Here is an 18789-nt window from a genome sequence, read left to right on the forward strand (position 1 = left end):
ACGCTAATGGTATTCTATTATAAGGAATGTTGTCAGTGTTATCAGAGTAGAAAATACAGGTGTCCATAAGAGGGGCAGGAGGGGGCAGTTCCCTCCAGAGTGAGCATAGTTTTTCCTTCTCTGAGTCATACACTCTTGTTCCTTGTTGCAAAAAACAGCAATAGCAACGAACCAAGAGCTCTGCCTAGGAATAGCTGGGCAACTCCTTTTCTTTCTGCCGTTCTGCGCAGCTACATGTGCTACAGCAGCAAACACATGCATACACTCTTGTGACGTGGTGTGTGCGCGCCCCTTGGCTTGACTGCACTCCAAGCTGCAAATGGGCTTGGTTTCCTCCCCATGGCTTTCTGTTCCTCCAATCCTACGGAGGACACACCCACGGGGGCTTGAGGCTTTCTCGCCAACCACAGGCAGCCTGTGTGGAACCAGGAGCCAAGAGAACTGCTACTGCTGGTGCTACAAGAAGGCACAACAAGGCGGATGGATTTTAAAGGGAACGGTTCCCTTTTTACCTCCTCCCACTCGCCATGTTTCCAAGGGGCATTCCGTGCACTCTTCTTATTCTCTCTCCTTGTTCCCCAGCTCCCAACTTTCTGAATTAGAATCAGCAATGCTTGCAGGGATGGAGATGGGAACAGAGAGGAGGAGGAGCTGCTGAGATATGCGGGTAGTGCCACAGCTCCAACACATGAGATGCTTTTATTTTAATATACAGCACAATCTGGTTAGAAATGTGCCAGGGTGATTTCTATTTAGTTTAGTGGTCTCTCACAGCAAAATATAATATAAATTTATATGTATATACTTTGCCCCACCCAGAAAAAATCCTGTGGAAGCTCATGTTGGGGGAGGAAAGGAGGAACACAAACACTCAATATATCAAAGCCTAAACAGACAGCCTTGGGAAGTGCTGATTCTCCTTCATGGAAGGTATCTGGTAGGGATGCTAAAGTTGCATCCTGCATTGACTAGGAGGTTAAGTTAAATGACCCCCAATGTCACTCTCAACTCTTCAATACCAGCAAAATATGCAAAGATTAGAAAAAGAGGCTTAAAGCTGGAAGAAAACAGGCTCTGTTTATAATGTGTAAGGTACAGAGAATCCATCAAAGGAAAGCTATGAAGGAGCTATGCTCCTGTGGTCCATGCTCCCCAGAAACATTCCACTCTGTTCTCAACCCATTAAAGCCATTTTCCATGTACAGCCAGAGGTGTCCACCAGCAGCTTACGGAGGCCTCGGAACACATCTCCCTCTGCATCAGCCAGGGTCTTCCCTTGCTCCAAAGTGATCAGTTTTGAAATTTCTTTCTGGAGAGAAAAAAAAAGCAAAGAGAACCCATAAAGATAAGAAAATGACAACTCAGCAAGGGTAGAAAATTCATCTATGGAATCAGAAGGCAGGACACACTGTTCTGCAGAAGATCAAGCATAACAGTAAGAAGGAGCTGACTCACACAGCCATTCTGTGCATGGGAGGTCACTTCTCCCCATCCCAGTCCTGCCTGTATGGTCTAGCTGATGACTGGGTCATTCAGACTGTTCGGCATGAGGATAAACTGCAATTTCATCAGCACTGTTTAAACTACATTGGGCTTGCTCAGACAACACATTAAGCCATGCTGTTAACCCTTTTGCAGCAATTGATTATTCATGTTTAAACCGTGTTTATGTAGCCACCATGGAGAGCCAGTGTGGTGCAGTGGCTAAAGCGTTGGACTGGGAGTTGGGAAATCTGGGTTCTAGTCCCCACTCGGCCATAGAAACCCACTGGGTAAGTTTGGGCTAGTCAGACTCTCAGGCCAACACATCTCACAGAGTTGTTGCTGTAAGGATAAAACTGAGAGGAGGATTATGTATGCCACCTCAGGTTCCTTTGAGGAAAAAAGGTGGGATATAAATGAAATAAATAAAATGGTTCGGAATGGTTCACACAATAAGTAGTGGTTCACATGACATGCTAAGCCATAGTGGGCCTGTTCAGACAACACACTATGCCATGGTTAAGCCAAGAACTCTTTTGCAGCAAATGGTTAGTGAGTTTGTTTAAACTTCATTTAAGTAGCCACCATGGTTAGAAACGGTTCACATGACATGCTAAGTCATGGTTCACATGACATGTTAAGCCATAATGTTTGGCTCAAAATGCTTAACCATTGTTACTTAACGTGTCATTTGAACAGGGTCAACGTTTAGCTCAAAATGCTTAACCACTGTGGCTTAGCATGTTGTTTAAACAGGGTTGCTATTAGAAAAGCATGTTGGGGCTAAGTCAAGGATAGGGAATGTATGGCCCTTCAGATGTTGTTGAACCGCAACTCCTATCTTTCATCACCATTGGCTAGGCTGGCTAGAGCTGACAGAAGCTGCATTCCAACAACATCTGAAGGGCCACACATTATCCACCACTAAGCTAAGCCAAACTGTAACAAACAGGTCGCTGCATTGGCAATTGGCCAGAATCCCCTCTTCCTCCCAGCTACACATTTTTAAGAGTGGATGCCCCCGTTTGCCCCAGCACCATTGCCACATCATAGCCAGCTATATCTAACACCCCATGTCAATATAAGGGGTAATCCAGACAGGGGGAGAAGCAAACTGTAGATGCTGCATCGTTGCTTAAGCTAATGTTCTTTCCAATTATCTTCGTAAAAAATATTTTTATCGGAGACCAAAAGCTCTTGAAATAATGTTAGCTGACAATTGAACGAGTACGATGAATGCTCTCCTACATATTTCTAGGCAGGCTATGATGTCCACATGGAACAATACAACACGCTTCCTGAATTGGTGAACGTGATTTAGGAAGCAATCCCTAGACAGAGCCTAAGGAAGCCAGCGCTCCAACCTTGAAAGGGGAGAATCAGAAATCCATCCACCCATCTCCATCAGTGTGGAAAGAAATGGGCTAGCTGGTCTCCAAGGTCAGGAAAGGGGGGAAATGGGGTGTTTTGGTGAGACTAGAGAGGCCAGGATATGAGGTATCCTGGGCCTCTGCCAGCTTCCTTCCCTCCCCCTCTGAAATGCCTTGACTAAACAGGCAAAAAAAGCCCATCTACCACAAATTGCAGGACAGGAGGATAGGGAAGCGAAGCTCTCCTCTGCTCCTCCTCCCACCCTGCATTGGATAATCAGAAGCCTCCAAGTTTGGGGCTTCTGATCATCGAAGGGGCAACACATAGGATTGTGCCCTTAATGTGTGAAGATTTTGCTTATCTTTGCAATGTTTTTGTAGGGAAGGCTATTATAATTCCCATCTTAGAGCAAACGAGTCAAGACCAAGTAGCAGTTCCTCACCAGATTGTCTTTGATGAGCTGTTGGTATCGCAGGAAGACTTGCTGTCGACTCAGAACTGACGTCTCAGACCAGTTTGGTAAAGATTTTTTGCACGAAGCCATCGCTGCTTCCATCTCACTCTGTGTGGCTTTTGGGACACGGCCAACCACTTCGTTGGTGGCCTGTTAAAACAGAAAATCCAAGACAAGTAATTGGCATTATATACAAGGAGCAGTTCTAACCTCCTTGGGACAGTCATCCAAAGACAGTTTGACTAGGTGAGAGTCCTCCTTCACTGGCAGAGTAGGCATGCACTGGAGACCCCCAATACACTCACAAAAAGATCCACAGGCATAAATCTACCACTAGCCGGCCCCAAAACAGGGCGTTCCAAGTGGTGAGGCAGAGGCAGCCTGGTGCCACTCCATTCTCTTATGAGGTCCCAGAATTGAGCCCGGTGCCTACCTGAGCCTTAGGTTGGCACAGTTATTCCCTCTCCAACCGCCCCCCCTCCGGCTCTCCACTGGAAGCAACAGAAGGGAAATGAGGGGAAAGCACTAGCAAAGGAAAAAATAAGGCAAATTCATCACTACCTGCTCTGGCCAAGGCTTCAGAAGTAGCCAATCATTATTTTCTAGTAGCCGACTGCAAAGTCCAATCCTACTACCATTTTGGTGCGCCATAATTCCAAGTAAGGGTGTTTAATAGTAGTCTCTTAAAATTGCTTGTTGTATTTTGGCATAATAAATATTGCTGCTTTTAATAACCTAGCTTCCCTTTCTCTTTTATGTGGACAGTATGCCAATCTTGTTATTCTTCAAACAAACATTCAAGGCACATTTATGCTTGCTTCACATAAAGTGTATGGTTCTTTCACTCAACTAAGTTGCTCAACACCCAGCCAGATAAGAACACATTACGTTTCTTAAGGATCCATGGGAACTGAAGCATGTCTTAAGAAGTTGCTCTTAAAATGGTGCAACCTCAGAACTTTAACAAACATTTCAGTGAGCTCCTTGACACTTGCTGACAGATGGGATGAGTCTTTGACTTGGAGCTCAACTTAAGGTTGACAGGGCCTGAGGCAGCCAGAAAGTGAAGGCAAAATGGCTCCACTTCTACTCCATATATTTCCTTGTTCTGTGAAAACAGTAGGGTACCTGGCTGCTTCTACTTCCTCCTCTTTGAGGGCACTACTCAAAAAAGGGAGAGGTGTCTTCCCTCATATAAAGAAAAGAAATTTCATGAGAATGCAGAATGGGAATGATTAGTAAACTCTGAATCTCAATTGCAGAGATCATTCATTGCTAAGATTTTGACTAACTCTGCAGGGTAGGAAAAGGGACGCAGCATGCTTTGTTAGCAGCCAGTGAACATGCCTCAGCCTCAGGTCTCTCTCATAGTGACACAGTGCTCTAAAGGTGCCCAAATAAGCCTCTACAATAAAATCAGCTGTACTGTCAACTTTCTGCTAAGACTATTATTTATTTATTTATTTATTTATTGCATTTCTATGCCGCCCAATAGCCGGAGCTCTCTGGGCGGTTCACAAAAATTAAAACCATTCAAAGTATAAAACAACAGTATAAAACCATAATATAAAATACAATATAAAAGCTCAACCAGATAAAAACAGCAGCAATGTAAAATTACAAATTTAAAACACCAAGTTAAAATTTATTTATAGACTGTTAAAATGCTGGGAGAATAAAACGGTCTTCACCTGGCGTCTAAAGGCATATAATGTAGGTGCCAAGCGAACCTCCTTAGGGAGCTCATTCCACAGCCGGGGTGCCACAGCAGAGAAGGCCCTCCTCCTGGTAGCCACCTGCGTCACTTCCTTTGGCAGGGGCTCACGGAGAAGGACCCCTGAGGGTGACCTAAGGGTCCAGGCAGGCACATATGGGAGGAGGCGTTTCTTCAGATAACCTGGCCCCAAGCCGTTTAGGGCTTTAAATGTTAATACCAGCACTTTGAAATGGGCCCAGACCTGGCAGCCAATGAGGCTGGAAAAGGACTGGCGTGATGTGGTCTCGTCGGCCAGTCCCTGTTAGTAAGCGTGCTGCCCTGTTTTGAACCAGTTGAAGTTTCCGGACCGTTTTCAAAGGCAGCCCCACGTATAATACATTGCAGCAATCCAAACGAGAGGTTATCAGAGCATGGATAACTGTAGCTAGGCTATCTCTGTCCAGATAAGGGCACAGTTGGTATATCAGCCTAACCACATTAAGCAGAGTAACTTCAGGAATATGTACATACACTGAATGCATCCAATATATCTCTTGCAGTTAATGTCCAAAGTAGCTCTAACACTGAAAAATTAATTGGAGTTCCAACCCAAAACTTTCTTTCCTTGTGAGGAACTACTAGAATCCAGAATCATCCAGTGCAGATGAAAGGTGGGTGATTTAAGACAGAAAAAGGAAGTACTTCTTCATGCAGCACATAGTTAAACAATAGTGCTACCATAAAATGTGGTTATGGCTGCCAACTTGGACAGCTTTAAAAGGAGATTAGACATATTCATGGAGGATAAGGTTGCCAATGGCTACTAGTCATGATAGTTAAATGTTACTTCCAGTATTAGAGGCAGTAAGCCTATATACCAGTTCGGGGAACATGGGTGGGAGAGTGCTATTGCACCCACGTTCTATTTGTGGGCTTCCTGGGGGCTGTCTTCACGGTACTGGGTTGGCGCTGCCTCCCTCTGAAACCCCACGCTTTTCCTCTCCTGGAGTGGTGTTGGGTAATCCCAACGCCAAGGAGGGAGTGCAGGGTTTCTGGGTGGCTTGAGCAGCTCCCCACCCTCTTCCTGGTAGAAGGCGACCAATTGCCAGTCAACTTCTACCAGGCACTGCCCCCAGATTGACCCTGGAGCAACAGCAGACAGCAAAAGCGCCATACTGACGTAGCTCTGATTGTTAAAGTTGGGATAAATCTCTGACTTTTTTAATCCGCAGCTTCGTGGGGAAGTCCCGCAGTGGCTGCGAAGCTTCACCTGCATCATCTAACTGACGCAGTGCAGATCTGCAGCCACTGCAGGGCTTTCCCCGTGTATAGACAGCCCTTTGGCTGACCACCATATGAACAGAATGCTGAATTAGATAAGACAATTGGTCTGATTCAGCATGGCTCTTCTTATGTTCTTAGACCACTCTAACACCAGGCTAAATTGTCTAAGAGAAGGGTCAAATAATCTGTTTTTCAATAACGAACAGGGTCATGATATATATAGGATGAAGAGGTTTTCGTATTCAAGCTAACAGCAGTACTTTTGGAATTCAGTTTAGAGTGATATTACAGAACTCTCTCTCAAACACACACACACCTTATATACACAAACACACCTCATTTCTTCCTACATTGGTCAGCACAATCCAACCCTTTCCTGCCTCAGACAAGATAAGCACAATAAGGAAAAACAACTTTACTTACTGGGTTGTGGATATCAATCCATTCATTACTTTTGGACTCAACAAACTTGCCATCAATGAACAGTTTGGTTGTTGGCTGTAGAATACAAAGTGCTAGTCAGTGTCTTAGCTTATTTGAGTGCCATAACATCAACTAGGTCAGACACTTCCACATATTTAATAGAAAGGCTCAACTGTATTAATTCTATTTTCTCTTCCCCACACTTCTCTTCACAGAGGCAGCAGTCATTTATCCACTTATGCAGACTAAAATAAATGAATACTCCAAAATAAGAGGGTTAAGTATTACTAACCGTGCAATCCACAAGACATTTAAAGCCAAGGTACTTGCTTTTGGCAAGCTGCTTGGCACAGAGCATGCATTTCTGGCATCGTGGCACTTTACAATAACACATAAAACAATTTCCATTAAAAATAAATAAATTCTGGATGGGATGAACAGACATCCCATCCAGAATTTGGTACACTCACTAAGAAATTCAGCCTAGCACAGAGTAAGGCAAAGTGTAGAGAACTTATAGAACAGACTGAATGGAAAGGTGTTTAGCAAGTGATCTTGCCAGAAGGGCATCCACACTCAATCACACACTCAGGTCTAGATTTAGCAACTCCGTCTAATGGAGCAGTGCTAGATTAAGCGCCCCATGATTAGATCAGACACAGCAATCAGGAACTCAGAACTGCATACACCCAAACACAGAGCAACTTCCATTCAGGTATGGCAAAATTCTTAAGTACAATAATTGGATAGGGATTTCCCTAGGTTTAAGCACCACAATTTCAACAGAGCACAGTTTTGATTAGATTTTGCCCATCCTGAAGTAGCCCTTTTGAGACCCCAGATGGCTTTTAGCAACAAGTCATCTCGATCCTTTGTCTGGTTGTCCAAAACCAGTATTGATTCTACCCAAGAATCTTGTCTCCTCTTTTGTTTGATTGTCTTCATTGGACCCAAAGCCCTTTGTAGTCTTTATTTAAACCCCAGACTTCAGGTCCACAACAGTCTTAGACACCCAAAGGCAAGGTACCATGTTGCTGCGGAAAACAGCCAGCCTTAGCCATCAGGAAGCGAGGTATCATTTTGCTGAAAGGATTTTGGCTGCATGGCAAGCTCAGTTGTTCTGGTTGAGCTCTTTGGCTTTTGCTCCTTTGCTGAAATCACTCTAAGCCATAGAACCTGGGTTTCTCTCCATGTCTCTTCAGACTCCTTTTCCTAAAGCACTTGCTCTAGCTGCCAATGTCCCTACAGTAGCTGAAATGGAGTCCTGACCGCTGTCTTTCTCCAGGCTTCCTTTTCCTGCAACCACAGGAGTTTCCCTATACCTCACCACCATTTTCAAGAACAATCCATCAAGTTCACAAGAAAGCTATCTTTCAGGCCCAGGTCCTTTCTCTTCAAATGGTAACCTCCACACCTGAATCCTCTTTCCTACTGTGTGTTTGTGCTTAGTGATTTAGCCTATTTCTAAAACAGCTTTTGGATGAAAGCCCAGCCACCTTAGTACAGCCTTGCCCTGGTTGCTGTGGGCCACTTTGGCAGGATCTCCCTTGTTTCCTCTTCATCTCCACTGTAATCAAGCTAAATTCTCTGAAGAAACTGGCTTGACACGCAAGATGTTCTGGAGCCCTATTCTGCACAATACGCATCTGAAAGACGAAACAGGAAGAAGCAGATAGCACACAGGGTGCTGGAAACTGGAGTGAGTGTGTGTTGGATATAGGTAACCTGAGTCCTGCCCTCCTCTGTTGTCATGGTGACTGTGCACAAGGACTAGATTTGCTGCACCAGCCACTGCTAAAGACAAGCCTCTGTGTCGTTTTCTCCTCCTCACTCTTACAGTTGCACCTCCCTGAACCTCCCTGTCTTTCTCTATCTCCCAGCAGTGTTAAGACCCCCAATTTACTTAGTCCCAACTTCCGCAACTCCCTCACAACCATAGCCCAACTAGTCTGACCCAGATGCTCCACCATGGCCTAGTTTCCTGTGCACTGCAGCCCTCACTGTAGCCACGGAGCAGTTCTTTGAGCTAATTTCCTCACAGCTTCATGGATGTCTATGCTATTCATTATGCCTTTGGTTTCATTTGCTTAGAATTTACAGTTTTGTTTGTGATGTGAGCTACTTGAGTCCATTCTAGAGTTCACATAGCACCTACTATCAACCAGCTAATTCCCAAGAGTAATAAGTGTGTATATTTTTTTTATTCTTATGCATCCAATAACAATCCCGTTTCCAGAGAGAGAGAGAGAACAAGAGAGTGCACATGCTCCACTTGGTGACCTCTGCCAAGAAATAGCAGCCCAAAGTTCAAAAGGCCCTTAGACAAGTGTATTTCTGAATATCTGTACACTTGTACACGTATCTGGATAACAGGCACACAGTTATGCTAATTGCTTTAAAAAACAACAATCCTGACTTCAGGAACTCCTCTTGCACCTGCTGACCAGAGTAGAGATAGGGAAGTCCCCTTTTGCTCCAGAGAAGGAGTGTTCTAAGTACATTGGCACTTCCCTAGCTTCAGCAGTGGATGGTGTAGGTGGGCCCTCTTTTTCTGGAGCTGACCAGAATGCCATTCACTCCTACCTACAAGCTTAGCCAAGTAATGCATCATACAAAAAGCGGGTTTTCATAAAAGAAAATCTTGGGGCAATTTCTTTTAATGGCAGAAAACAACTTACCACTGAAGAGGATGAAAAGAAGGACGAGGAACTCCAGCCAAGATTTGCCTTCCGAGGGATCTACAAGACAGAAAAGCAGGAGGACAACTCACCACAGCTACACTATATATCTAGGGCAGGGATAGGCAACTGTTTTGGACCTGTGGGCATACTTGTCATTTTATTTCAGGCCTGAGGGTGCATTTGTCCCATGCTCATTTGCGGCAATGCATGCACTTATTGTCGTGTCTCTCTCTTTTCTTGAACCCCCTCCTTTCCAAGATCTCTACTTCTCTTGACCCCCCACCCTCCCTTCCAGGATCCCCACTTTTCTTTATGCCCCTTCTAGGATTCCCACTTTTCTTGACAATGGGGGTGAGTGGAGACAGACAGCAGGGGTCTGGCATGGGCACCAGATTATGATCTCTAATGTTGACCTCTATGAGGATACTCAGCTACCCTTAGTGTATCTAGGGCTGTGAAGCAAGAAGTCTGAATATTCACACTTTCCCACTCTTGCATTAACACTACTACTACTACTACTAGCTTAAAACAGTTTACATGGCACTATGTAAAGTGTTAAGATCCTAGCCTGAGGAACTTAATCTTAATTTATACTAGAGAGAGGCAAGAGGAAATTTGAGCATCTTCAGACATGTTACTTCACTGCCACTTCAGTGTTACACTATTGTTGCTTTTCTTTTCTTTACCAATCCCCTGTTGTTGCATATAGAGTATATACATCTTTTTTTGAAAAGGGAACTATAGCTAACTATGTCTAATAAAAGTAGTTAAAATGAGTTATGCTCCCCTCAGAAACTTCTGTAATGTCTCTTTCAGGTTTTGCAGCGGAGACAGTAGTAAAGTACTTACAGCATTAGTTTTACTTCAACCTACTATGTATTACCGTATTTCTTCTATTGTAAGACGCCATCGATTGTAAGACGCACACTAATTTCAGTACCACCAACAGAAAAAAAAAACCTAAGACACACCCGCGATTCTAAGACACACCCCATTTTTAGAGATGTTTATATGGGAAAAAAGTGTGTCTTAGAATCAGAGAAATAGGGTACTTATGAAGCCTAAAGTGCAGCAAACTAATGGTACCTTGTCACTTCAAAACACGCCTTGCGGTTAAGATTTATGGTCCATATATTCATCCTGTATGGATACAGGTTACCTAGCAAAGATGCTCATGATGACTTTATAGAGCTGAACTGTCCTGTATGAAGAACAGGGGGACACAGTAAACTGATCGGCACACCTTTGCCTCTGCATTCACAGAGTCAGTTTATGTTCGAAGAAGCTAATCTCCTATGCACACTTACCAGAGCTTCAGCTATTGGGCTGTATAAAAATGTAATAAATAAATAAATGGGTGTAGTTTCAAGAAAACCTGCATAGCCTTGTACTAAACATCATCAGTTAGGAGCCTTAACCAAAGAGGGTTGGAGTAGTACAATCTAAAGGAAAGGTGGGCAGATGATGGCCAAATTCCAGTGGATCCCCAAACCAACATTCCCCAGCCTGGTACCCTCCAGATGTGTTGGCTGCAACTCACATAATTCTTATTAGAATCCTAGCCATTGGCCATGCTAGCAGGGAATGATGGGAGTTGCAATGGGACACATCCAGAAGGGGCCAGGTTGAGGAAGGCTGCCCTAAAACCTGCAGGTTAGTGCGATTTTTGCGCGCACACACACACACACACACACACACACACATCTGGACGAAATCGACTTTGGACTAGTCGTGATAAAGCGCTTCTCATTTCCTTAAGCTATTTATGCATACTCAGCATCCCTGAATAGAGAATAGCTGTGGCTTAGTTTTTTAGCTATATTGAGAATGCACTCGCTTCATCAGTGTAAAAGATAGCCGTGGATTACTTAAAATAAGCAGGCCCCCGACAGAAGTTAGTTCGCCGCTGGTCTAAAGCTCGCGAATCTCCAGACTAGCCCTGGCAGCTGCCGAGTGATCCCGTCGGGGTGGGCGAGCCGGAACGTGTCTCCCCTTGCAAGGAAGGGGGTGTGACCAGCGTGACAGAAGCCGAGGGCCAAGCCCGTTCGTGAGCAGCTAAGGTCTGCCGCTTCCCTAAATTGGTAGCTTTCTCCCCTCCCACCCACCCGGGGAGCAGAGCGCAGCCCGACCGTGTGGAGTGGCGTGAAGGGAGGGAGGCTGAAATGGAGGAAAGGGTCAGACCTCCCCTCCCGCTCGCCTGACAAACCCGGACGCCCCACGCGGAGACGCGACGCTGAGGCGCCTCCGAGCAACCCCGTCGTGCAATCTCACCCCGAGCCAGAGGCGCCGCCCTCCCTGGGACCCCCGAACTGCAGCCACAACCGCCATTCCGCCAGCGACCACCTGCCAAAAGGCAGCCCGCCCTCCTCCAGCTCGACAGCCCGCCCAGGCATTGCGGACGGCCAATGGCACCGCGAGCCCAACTGCATTCTCCGCCCGTGGCGGCTTCGTAATATCCAATGGGATACGGACGGCGCCCGACTCGCCCCCACCCCGTGGATTCTAGGTTTCAATTGGCGACCTGGCCGCAAACGCCCCCTCTAGACGGACTCTGAGTGGACGGCTCCTGTTTTCTAGTCACGACCTCTGGAAAGGAGAAAGAGGCGAGCGTGAGCGAAGGGGCTGGAGCCGGGTGAGCCTGTTGGAAAAGGAACCGTCGTATGTTTAGGCTCCCGCGTGAAGGGGGCGGGGTTAGATGTCACGTGATGGGATAAGATGGCGGTTTCTACTGAAGGTAAGAGATGCTGAAGGGGAGGAGGTAGCTGTGGGCTTCGTCTGTCTCGAATTGGCATACCGCAAGCGGCATTCCTATGTCTACTTCTGAGTAAGCGTGTATGCAGCATTATGAAGCCGCAGTCCTGTGCACGTTTACGTAGGAACAACTCCCACTGGGAAGGACAGTGGGTTTTGCTTCTGAATAAACTTGCGTAAGGTCGGGCTGAAAGGCTGCTTGATCGAAGGAAGCTCGTTGAGCAGTTGCGCGGTGTTGCTCAGATCCCAAAACGACCGTTAGGATTTGAAATAAGATTCCAGGCTCTTTGGGTTCTTTTCCTGGCAGACTACAGAGTGGTCGCAGATCGGTGGCAGAGCGCTCATGCTTTGCATGCACAAAATCCCACCGGCATCTACAGCTGGTATCTTGGCTAGCAGTGCTGGAAATGACCTGGAGAGCTACTGGCAATCCCTGAAGGATTATATGATAATCCTTGGCATATTACTATTATTATTTTAAATTAGATGCCTTTTCAAAATAAAAAAGGCTCAAAGTGACTTATAGTAAAATTAAATGTACAAAACTTAGAACAGCTAGCACAACTAAAAAACTAAAACATTAGTGCAACCATAAACAATTTGACTGGTGCATTAAACAGCCCATCAACTGCCTGAGAACAGAGGAAAGTATTAACTTTGCACCAGAAAGATGACAGTGATGGCACCAGGTGGACCTCACTGCAGAAAGCACTTCATAATCAGGAGACTTGTGTTGATTGGATGTATAATGTTGTTCTAGGCACAGACCTGGAGGCCTCATTGCTGAGCTTTGAAAAGTTGGACCGGGCATCACCAGACCTCTGGCCAGAGCAGTGTAAGTTGTACTCAAGTGGGAAATATGAGAAGCTCTGTGAGTGACCATTGTGTGTTCTGACTCTGCAACCTAGGGTGATTCTGACTGTTATTGTGAAGGATTACTAAGTAGGGTACTCACAGTTTTTTCATCTATATGATGTGTGGAAGGAGCCTTTATTGAGAGGAATGTGAGTGTTTGAGGTCCCAGTGTTCTTTGAAATTGGTCTTGGAACAGTGCTGCAAGATGTATGTGTATATTCACTCAAACAAGCATGCTGAAATCCCTTTGTTTAGCAAGCACAGTCAGTATTGTATAATGTTATTTAGGTAACTCTAGCATGCTTTAGCTACTGTGCTGTTTTCTATCAGGCACACTCGGGTCCTTTGGGGTGAACTTACTTCAGTCAGCTAAAACTAGGCTGACATCAGTTTCCCAGAGGACCTTTTCTTCTGTCGCCCCCAGATTGTGGAATGGCCTGCCGGAGGACATTCATAAAATTAACTCTCTGTGTGATTTTAAGGCAGCTTTAAAGACTAGCCTTTTCCTACAGGCCTATCCAGATCAATGTAAAATCAAGAATTTTTAAGATGTATTGATTCCTGTTCTAGTGTTGTTCCCCGCCTCGATCCAAGGGGAGAGGCGGGTAAGAAATAAATAAATAAATATATTATTATTATTATTATTATTATTATTATTATTATCCCCCCTACAGTGGGGCTTTTAATACATATTAGCAAATTGTGAATGCAAAAGCTTATTGTAGCTATTCCAAATTAAGTACTCAGGATTAAGGGGTTGGTTTTGTGTGCATGTTCTTCAATGTTGCTTTGTGAAACAGGAAATGGGGGTGGGGGAGATGGGTTCCTTGTTCTATGTGTTTCTCTCCTTTCCACTGATACCTAAATGTTTTATCCCCATATGGACCTAATATGAAGATGGGATATGAAAAACATACATTGGAAAAGAAGAAAAGTCTTGATTTGGTCTAGTTCTGAGATGCCCCCCCTCCCCCGAGATTCTCATATTTTTTCACCCCTTAGACATATTGGAATAATTAGTTGGCTAGGATCTCATTGCCTTCCTTTAAATATGATGTAGTTGAGGTAGTCTGATAGGTCAATCTCTGCTCTCCAAAAGCACTTACACTTTTCTGTACCAGGGCAAGCTCTGAAAAAAAAAAAGGCATGTGTTCAGCGTAGTTAAGACTGAACCAGGGAAAAGTTGGCTGTGGCAGGCACCTATTGGACTACCATCATCAATATACTTCATTCCCACTTCTGCCTCTTTGAGGAGTTTTGCACCTATCTTAAAATATTTCTGACTGGAAGTTGGGGGCTAGGTGAAAGGTGACTTTATCAATGCATAAATGTATGTGCCACAGTCCTTCAGATGCACCATGGATAGGGCAAGACCAAGAGTTGATGCACCTTTTTAGCTCACTGGTATATTTGTGTATAACCCAAATTGAAAGACTGGGTTTACACTGCGGGTAAAGCAATCACTGCAACAACTCTTAGGGTAGACAGATGTATCTTTGTAATTGAGTTTATTCACAGTGAAATTTTTATAATGCCCTGTCCCATGACAACACAGAAACTGCCCCTCCCATGTTGACTTGGACATGTTCAGTCATGGGATAGCGCATTATAAAAATGTCACATGTTGAGAGAGATTAACAATGCAGTCCTATTCATATCAACTCAGAAGTCCCATTGAGTTCAATGGGTTTATTCCTAAAGCTGCAATCCTATGCACACATAACTGGAAGTAAGCCTTATTGAACATTATGAGTAGAAATGCCTAGGATTGCACTGTAAGTACACCAGATAAAAATAGCACATTAGTGAGGACAAAATGTACATTCTGGTGACCAGCCAGAGAGAAATAATAAGGCAAATAGATTCAGAGCAGCATGCTTAAAAGTTACACAAGCAAAGTAATTAAAATTGGAGTTGGAATAGTAGCAGAACTGAGCGTAAAGTAATACATGGTATAAATGAATAATCCTTTATGGTGAATGCCTCTAGCAGTTTAACTAATTAAATTAGTGACAGAAATTGTAATTGCCTTTAAGTTGTAGAATAATGTAAGAAGATAGTACTGCAGTAACTATGTCTGCCTTGTCTCCAGTACCAGGTGTTGCTGAATTTGCAGCTTCTTTTAAAAGTGTAAGTAATTTCAACTTGGATTTACAGTGCAATCCTATATATGTCTGCTCACAAGTAAACCCATTAACTTCAGTGGAACTTATTCATGCTGACTGGGGCATGCTGGGAGTTGTAGGACTTTTTTCTGTCTAAGCATGTATAGATTTTTCTGTCTAAACATGTAGTTTCTTTAATTCATCATGCTTTGTTTACTTTTGCTATCTTTTGGGATCTCATTGAACAAAACATTTAAGTGCAGTTCTACATAAACTCGTTCATATATTAATTATCTCTGGATAATCACTGTTGATTGCATCCAGACTGGCCATTCCGTGAATGGAAGGAATCCTTTCATTCTCCAAAAGCACCAAGATCCAGCACAAGCTCCCCACTGAAACCTGAGTGAGGAGAGGTACTTTTTTTGCCAATTCCTTCTTCCCCTTGTGGCTCCCTACTGCCTCTCATGGTGCTCTGGAATGTCTGCAATCCTCCAGGACAACTTTTCAGGAGGCTGGTGGTAGAAGGTGGAATACGGTGAAATTGCCTCCCACCCTTCTTACAGCGCAAGTGTGTGCGCGTGCTATTGCCATTGCACAAAGAATTTTCTGCACAATTTCAAACTAAAACTGCACTCTGTGCAATCCTTTGCAGTCTTCAGTGTAGTGAAATGGCTGTTCAATAATCTATTTTAAGAAAATATAAATATTCTGAACTGGAACTAATTAGTTTTTTAACATGGGAAAACAAATTACAAAATAGTAGAATCATCTTGGTGTTTTTTTAAAAAAAGCAGTCCAATAATTCTGCTCTGTCAGTTTTGAACATAAATAAAATGTAGCTGTCCTATATCTAATCTGAGTTTTAAAAAATGGCAGTTCTACATTTTCTGTCAGTTAGCTTCAGTTATTATAAACCTTTTCTGTTTATCAAAGAAGATAGAGGTAACCACCGTTTTTCTTTGTGTGTATTTATTTTTAATAGCCCATCACCAGTTCTCCTCCCAAATGGATGGCTGAATTAGAAAATGATGATATTGATATGTTAAAAGGTGAGTTACTTGCCAGTTCTTGACAAAGAGTTCCACTTAAATGGAATTAGCAAGACCTGTGTCTTTTGTTTAAAAGCTATATCAGTGGTTAAATGTTTGATTTTATCTTCATATAAAAGATTACTAAGATTTCTTGCCTTTGGAAAATGTGCACACCAGGTATGTTCTCCCTACTAGTGAGGAGTCTGACTTAACAGTTAAAATGGTCTGTGATTGTGATACTGTTCTAAGTATAAAACTCTTGGACTAGCCTCTTGGAGATGAATGGATTTAATTTGAGATGCATGCATCACACACACACAAATTGATGTTAGCGTTAATAAGAGCAACTTGCACAGAACCGCAAGGCTTCCAGCAAACTCTGGGCAAATTATGTTAAATACAGAAAGTGAATTTCTAATGTAAGCTCTTTGAAGCTGTTGGGAAATTAGAATCTGTCTGTCCTTGGGAAATGTACTAAAATAAAAGTAGATCTTTTAAGGGGCCCACTCATGAATCTGCCTCTGTGCACAGCTCATTGTCTCTTCTTTTTAGAGCAGACTTTCCCAACCTTTTGCCCTCCAGATGTTTTCTATTACAATTCTCTGATGCCTAATCAGCATGGCCAATGATCATGAATGATGGGAGTTGTAGACCGAAACATCTGAAGGGTGCCAGGTTGGGGCAGGCTATTTTAGATTTTTACACAAATGTTGTGATCATACCACTTCTTAACTTAAAAGAGGTAAGGTACAGAATTTGACACTTGTGCCTCCTTTTCTCCTATTGTGGTTTTCATGGTGGAGGGGTTTTGTCTGAGTGTAACTGGAAGTGTTACATCAGTTACCGCAAACCCAATCTCTTCACTTTTTTGGCTCTGTGGACTTGATATTCTAGTTTCCCAGTGATGCAGGTTATGTATATATGTCTTTGTTCTTTAGCGAAGTCTATCTGCGGTCATAAAATATTTTATCTGTGCTGAGTGGGAGTTGGACCTATCAGGAATTCTTATCTTTTATTCATCCCTGAAAAAAGGAACCAGCAGAAACTACAAAGCAAACAGAGAGACAGTGAACCTTCAAGGCTGGCTGGTATTCCTGTTTGGTCCAGCAACACTCAAACATAGACCAAGGTTGACCAGAGGATTCTGAGAATAGCTTCTTTAGTCATGTTATACTTTGGCACTACTATTTTTTGAGATCATGGACTACGTATCACCTAACAATACCAGTAGTCAGCCTTCCGAAGTCCTATACTACTTGCCGCTTCCTGACGAGTGAGTGACTGTATTCCTGGGAAGCCAGACTAGTTCAAACTGACTGTTCAACTTCTGAGGTCTTAGCTTTATGGATTGCAATAGCCAGCATCAGGGAAATTGAGAGGGAGGCATGATAAGTGAAAATATTGGTATGTCTTTAAAAAGGTAGGTTATGAAAAGTATCTTGCCATGCTGCATAGGAGGTGGCTGTTCAAGAAATGCAACTTGTAGAAATAACTGCACATTTTCTTAGGCCCTGGCTATAATTTCTTGTTTTGTCTTTCCAATTATTTCCACCTAAATAAATTATTTTAATATGTAGATTGATGTTGGGTAGTTCACTGCAGTTGGTCCTTGGAGATGGGGAGAGTGTGCGTATCGTGCAAAGTGTTCGGCAAAGACAGCTGGAAAGTGTCATTGAAATAGTAGTATCTAACCTACAGCTTTGTAAACTGCTAGTGAATTTCTGTATGTGGCATCGGCTTCCTAAATGTCTGCTTATAAAGGACCATTATGGGAGTGGCCAAATACTACTTGGAAGTACACATTTCAATGGTATTTCTAGGTGTTACCATTTTAAATGTCAAGGTGAAGTTTTCCCTTTTTCTGCAGTGAACTTTTCTCTACTACTTTAAATCAGATTAGTGGTATGATTAGACTCAATATATGTATTAAACTCCACTGATTGGTCTAAGACAAATTTTGTCTATATAATTTTTAATTCACATTGTTTAGTGACATAAATTAAGTCTAAAGAAGTGTGTGTGCGCGCTCATAAATTCACACCTATTTAACTGGACCTGAGCAATCTTATATAAAGCAAGGAGTTCTGATCTTAGAAGATATATTTGGGCAGTGGTGTACAAAATACATAACAAGAAATGACAATCCAAATAGTAGAATAGTGTTGGTATTCTAGATACAGCATGAAGGATTATTGATAAGTATTTAAAGTCAAATACTTTTAAACCACGCTATTTGTTTTAGAGCTGGGCAGCCTCACCACAGCTAATCTGATGGAAAAGGTGAGAGGTCTACAGAATCTGGCATATCAGTTGGGACTGGATGAATGTAAGTACTTTATAGGTCTAAAGCATACTCTGTTTAAAAGCTGTAATATTGCTAATGTTATAATAGGGCCTCTTCAGGAAAGCTTTATATGTTTAATGAAATTTATTTTTATTAAAACATTTGTTTCCCTCCCTATATCACAAGGATCTCAGGGCAGCGTACAGATAAAATCATACAAACAGTATAAAACAGTAAATATACACAGTTAAAAACAAATCAAACCATTAATATGCTAAAATGAGTATAGAATTCAAAAACAGTAAAACCAATTAAAACAATTAAAATTATGTGCAGGCTTGGTGAATTCAACCATCAAAGGCTTTGTTA

General features: G+C 43.1%; 2 protein-coding genes across 2 annotated transcripts in view; one reads left to right on the forward strand and one right to left on the reverse strand.

Annotated features, from left to right (window-relative positions):
• Positions 1–18789, reverse strand: part of ALDH6A1 (aldehyde dehydrogenase 6 family member A1) — a 287758-nt gene that overhangs the window by 9173 nt on the left and 259796 nt on the right. The window contains exons 2-6 of the mRNA XM_063117855.1: positions 11663–11743; positions 9389–9448; positions 6711–6785; positions 3296–3457; positions 1231–1309 (exon numbers count right to left, since the gene is read on the reverse strand). Coding sequence (XP_062973925.1) covers positions 1231–1309; positions 3296–3457; positions 6711–6785; positions 9389–9448; positions 11663–11719 — 433 coding nt within the window. The 5' untranslated portion in view covers positions 11720–11743. The remainder of the gene's footprint in view (positions 1–1230; positions 1310–3295; positions 3458–6710; positions 6786–9388; positions 9449–11662; positions 11744–18789) is intronic.
• The window catches only part of LIN52 (lin-52 DREAM MuvB core complex component), a 56138-nt gene continuing 49311 nt past the window's right edge, over positions 11963–18789 (forward strand). Inside the window, exons 1-5 of the mRNA XM_063117850.1 lie at positions 11963–12125; positions 12903–12977; positions 15090–15127; positions 16088–16154; positions 18379–18462. Coding sequence (XP_062973920.1) covers positions 12107–12125; positions 12903–12977; positions 15090–15127; positions 16088–16154; positions 18379–18462 — 283 coding nt within the window. The 5' untranslated portion in view covers positions 11963–12106. The remainder of the gene's footprint in view (positions 12126–12902; positions 12978–15089; positions 15128–16087; positions 16155–18378; positions 18463–18789) is intronic.

Source organism: Elgaria multicarinata, chromosome 2 (genome assembly GCF_023053635.1).
Source record: "Elgaria multicarinata webbii isolate HBS135686 ecotype San Diego chromosome 2, rElgMul1.1.pri, whole genome shotgun sequence".
NCBI classification, from domain to species: domain Eukaryota; kingdom Metazoa; phylum Chordata; class Lepidosauria; order Squamata; family Anguidae; genus Elgaria; species Elgaria multicarinata.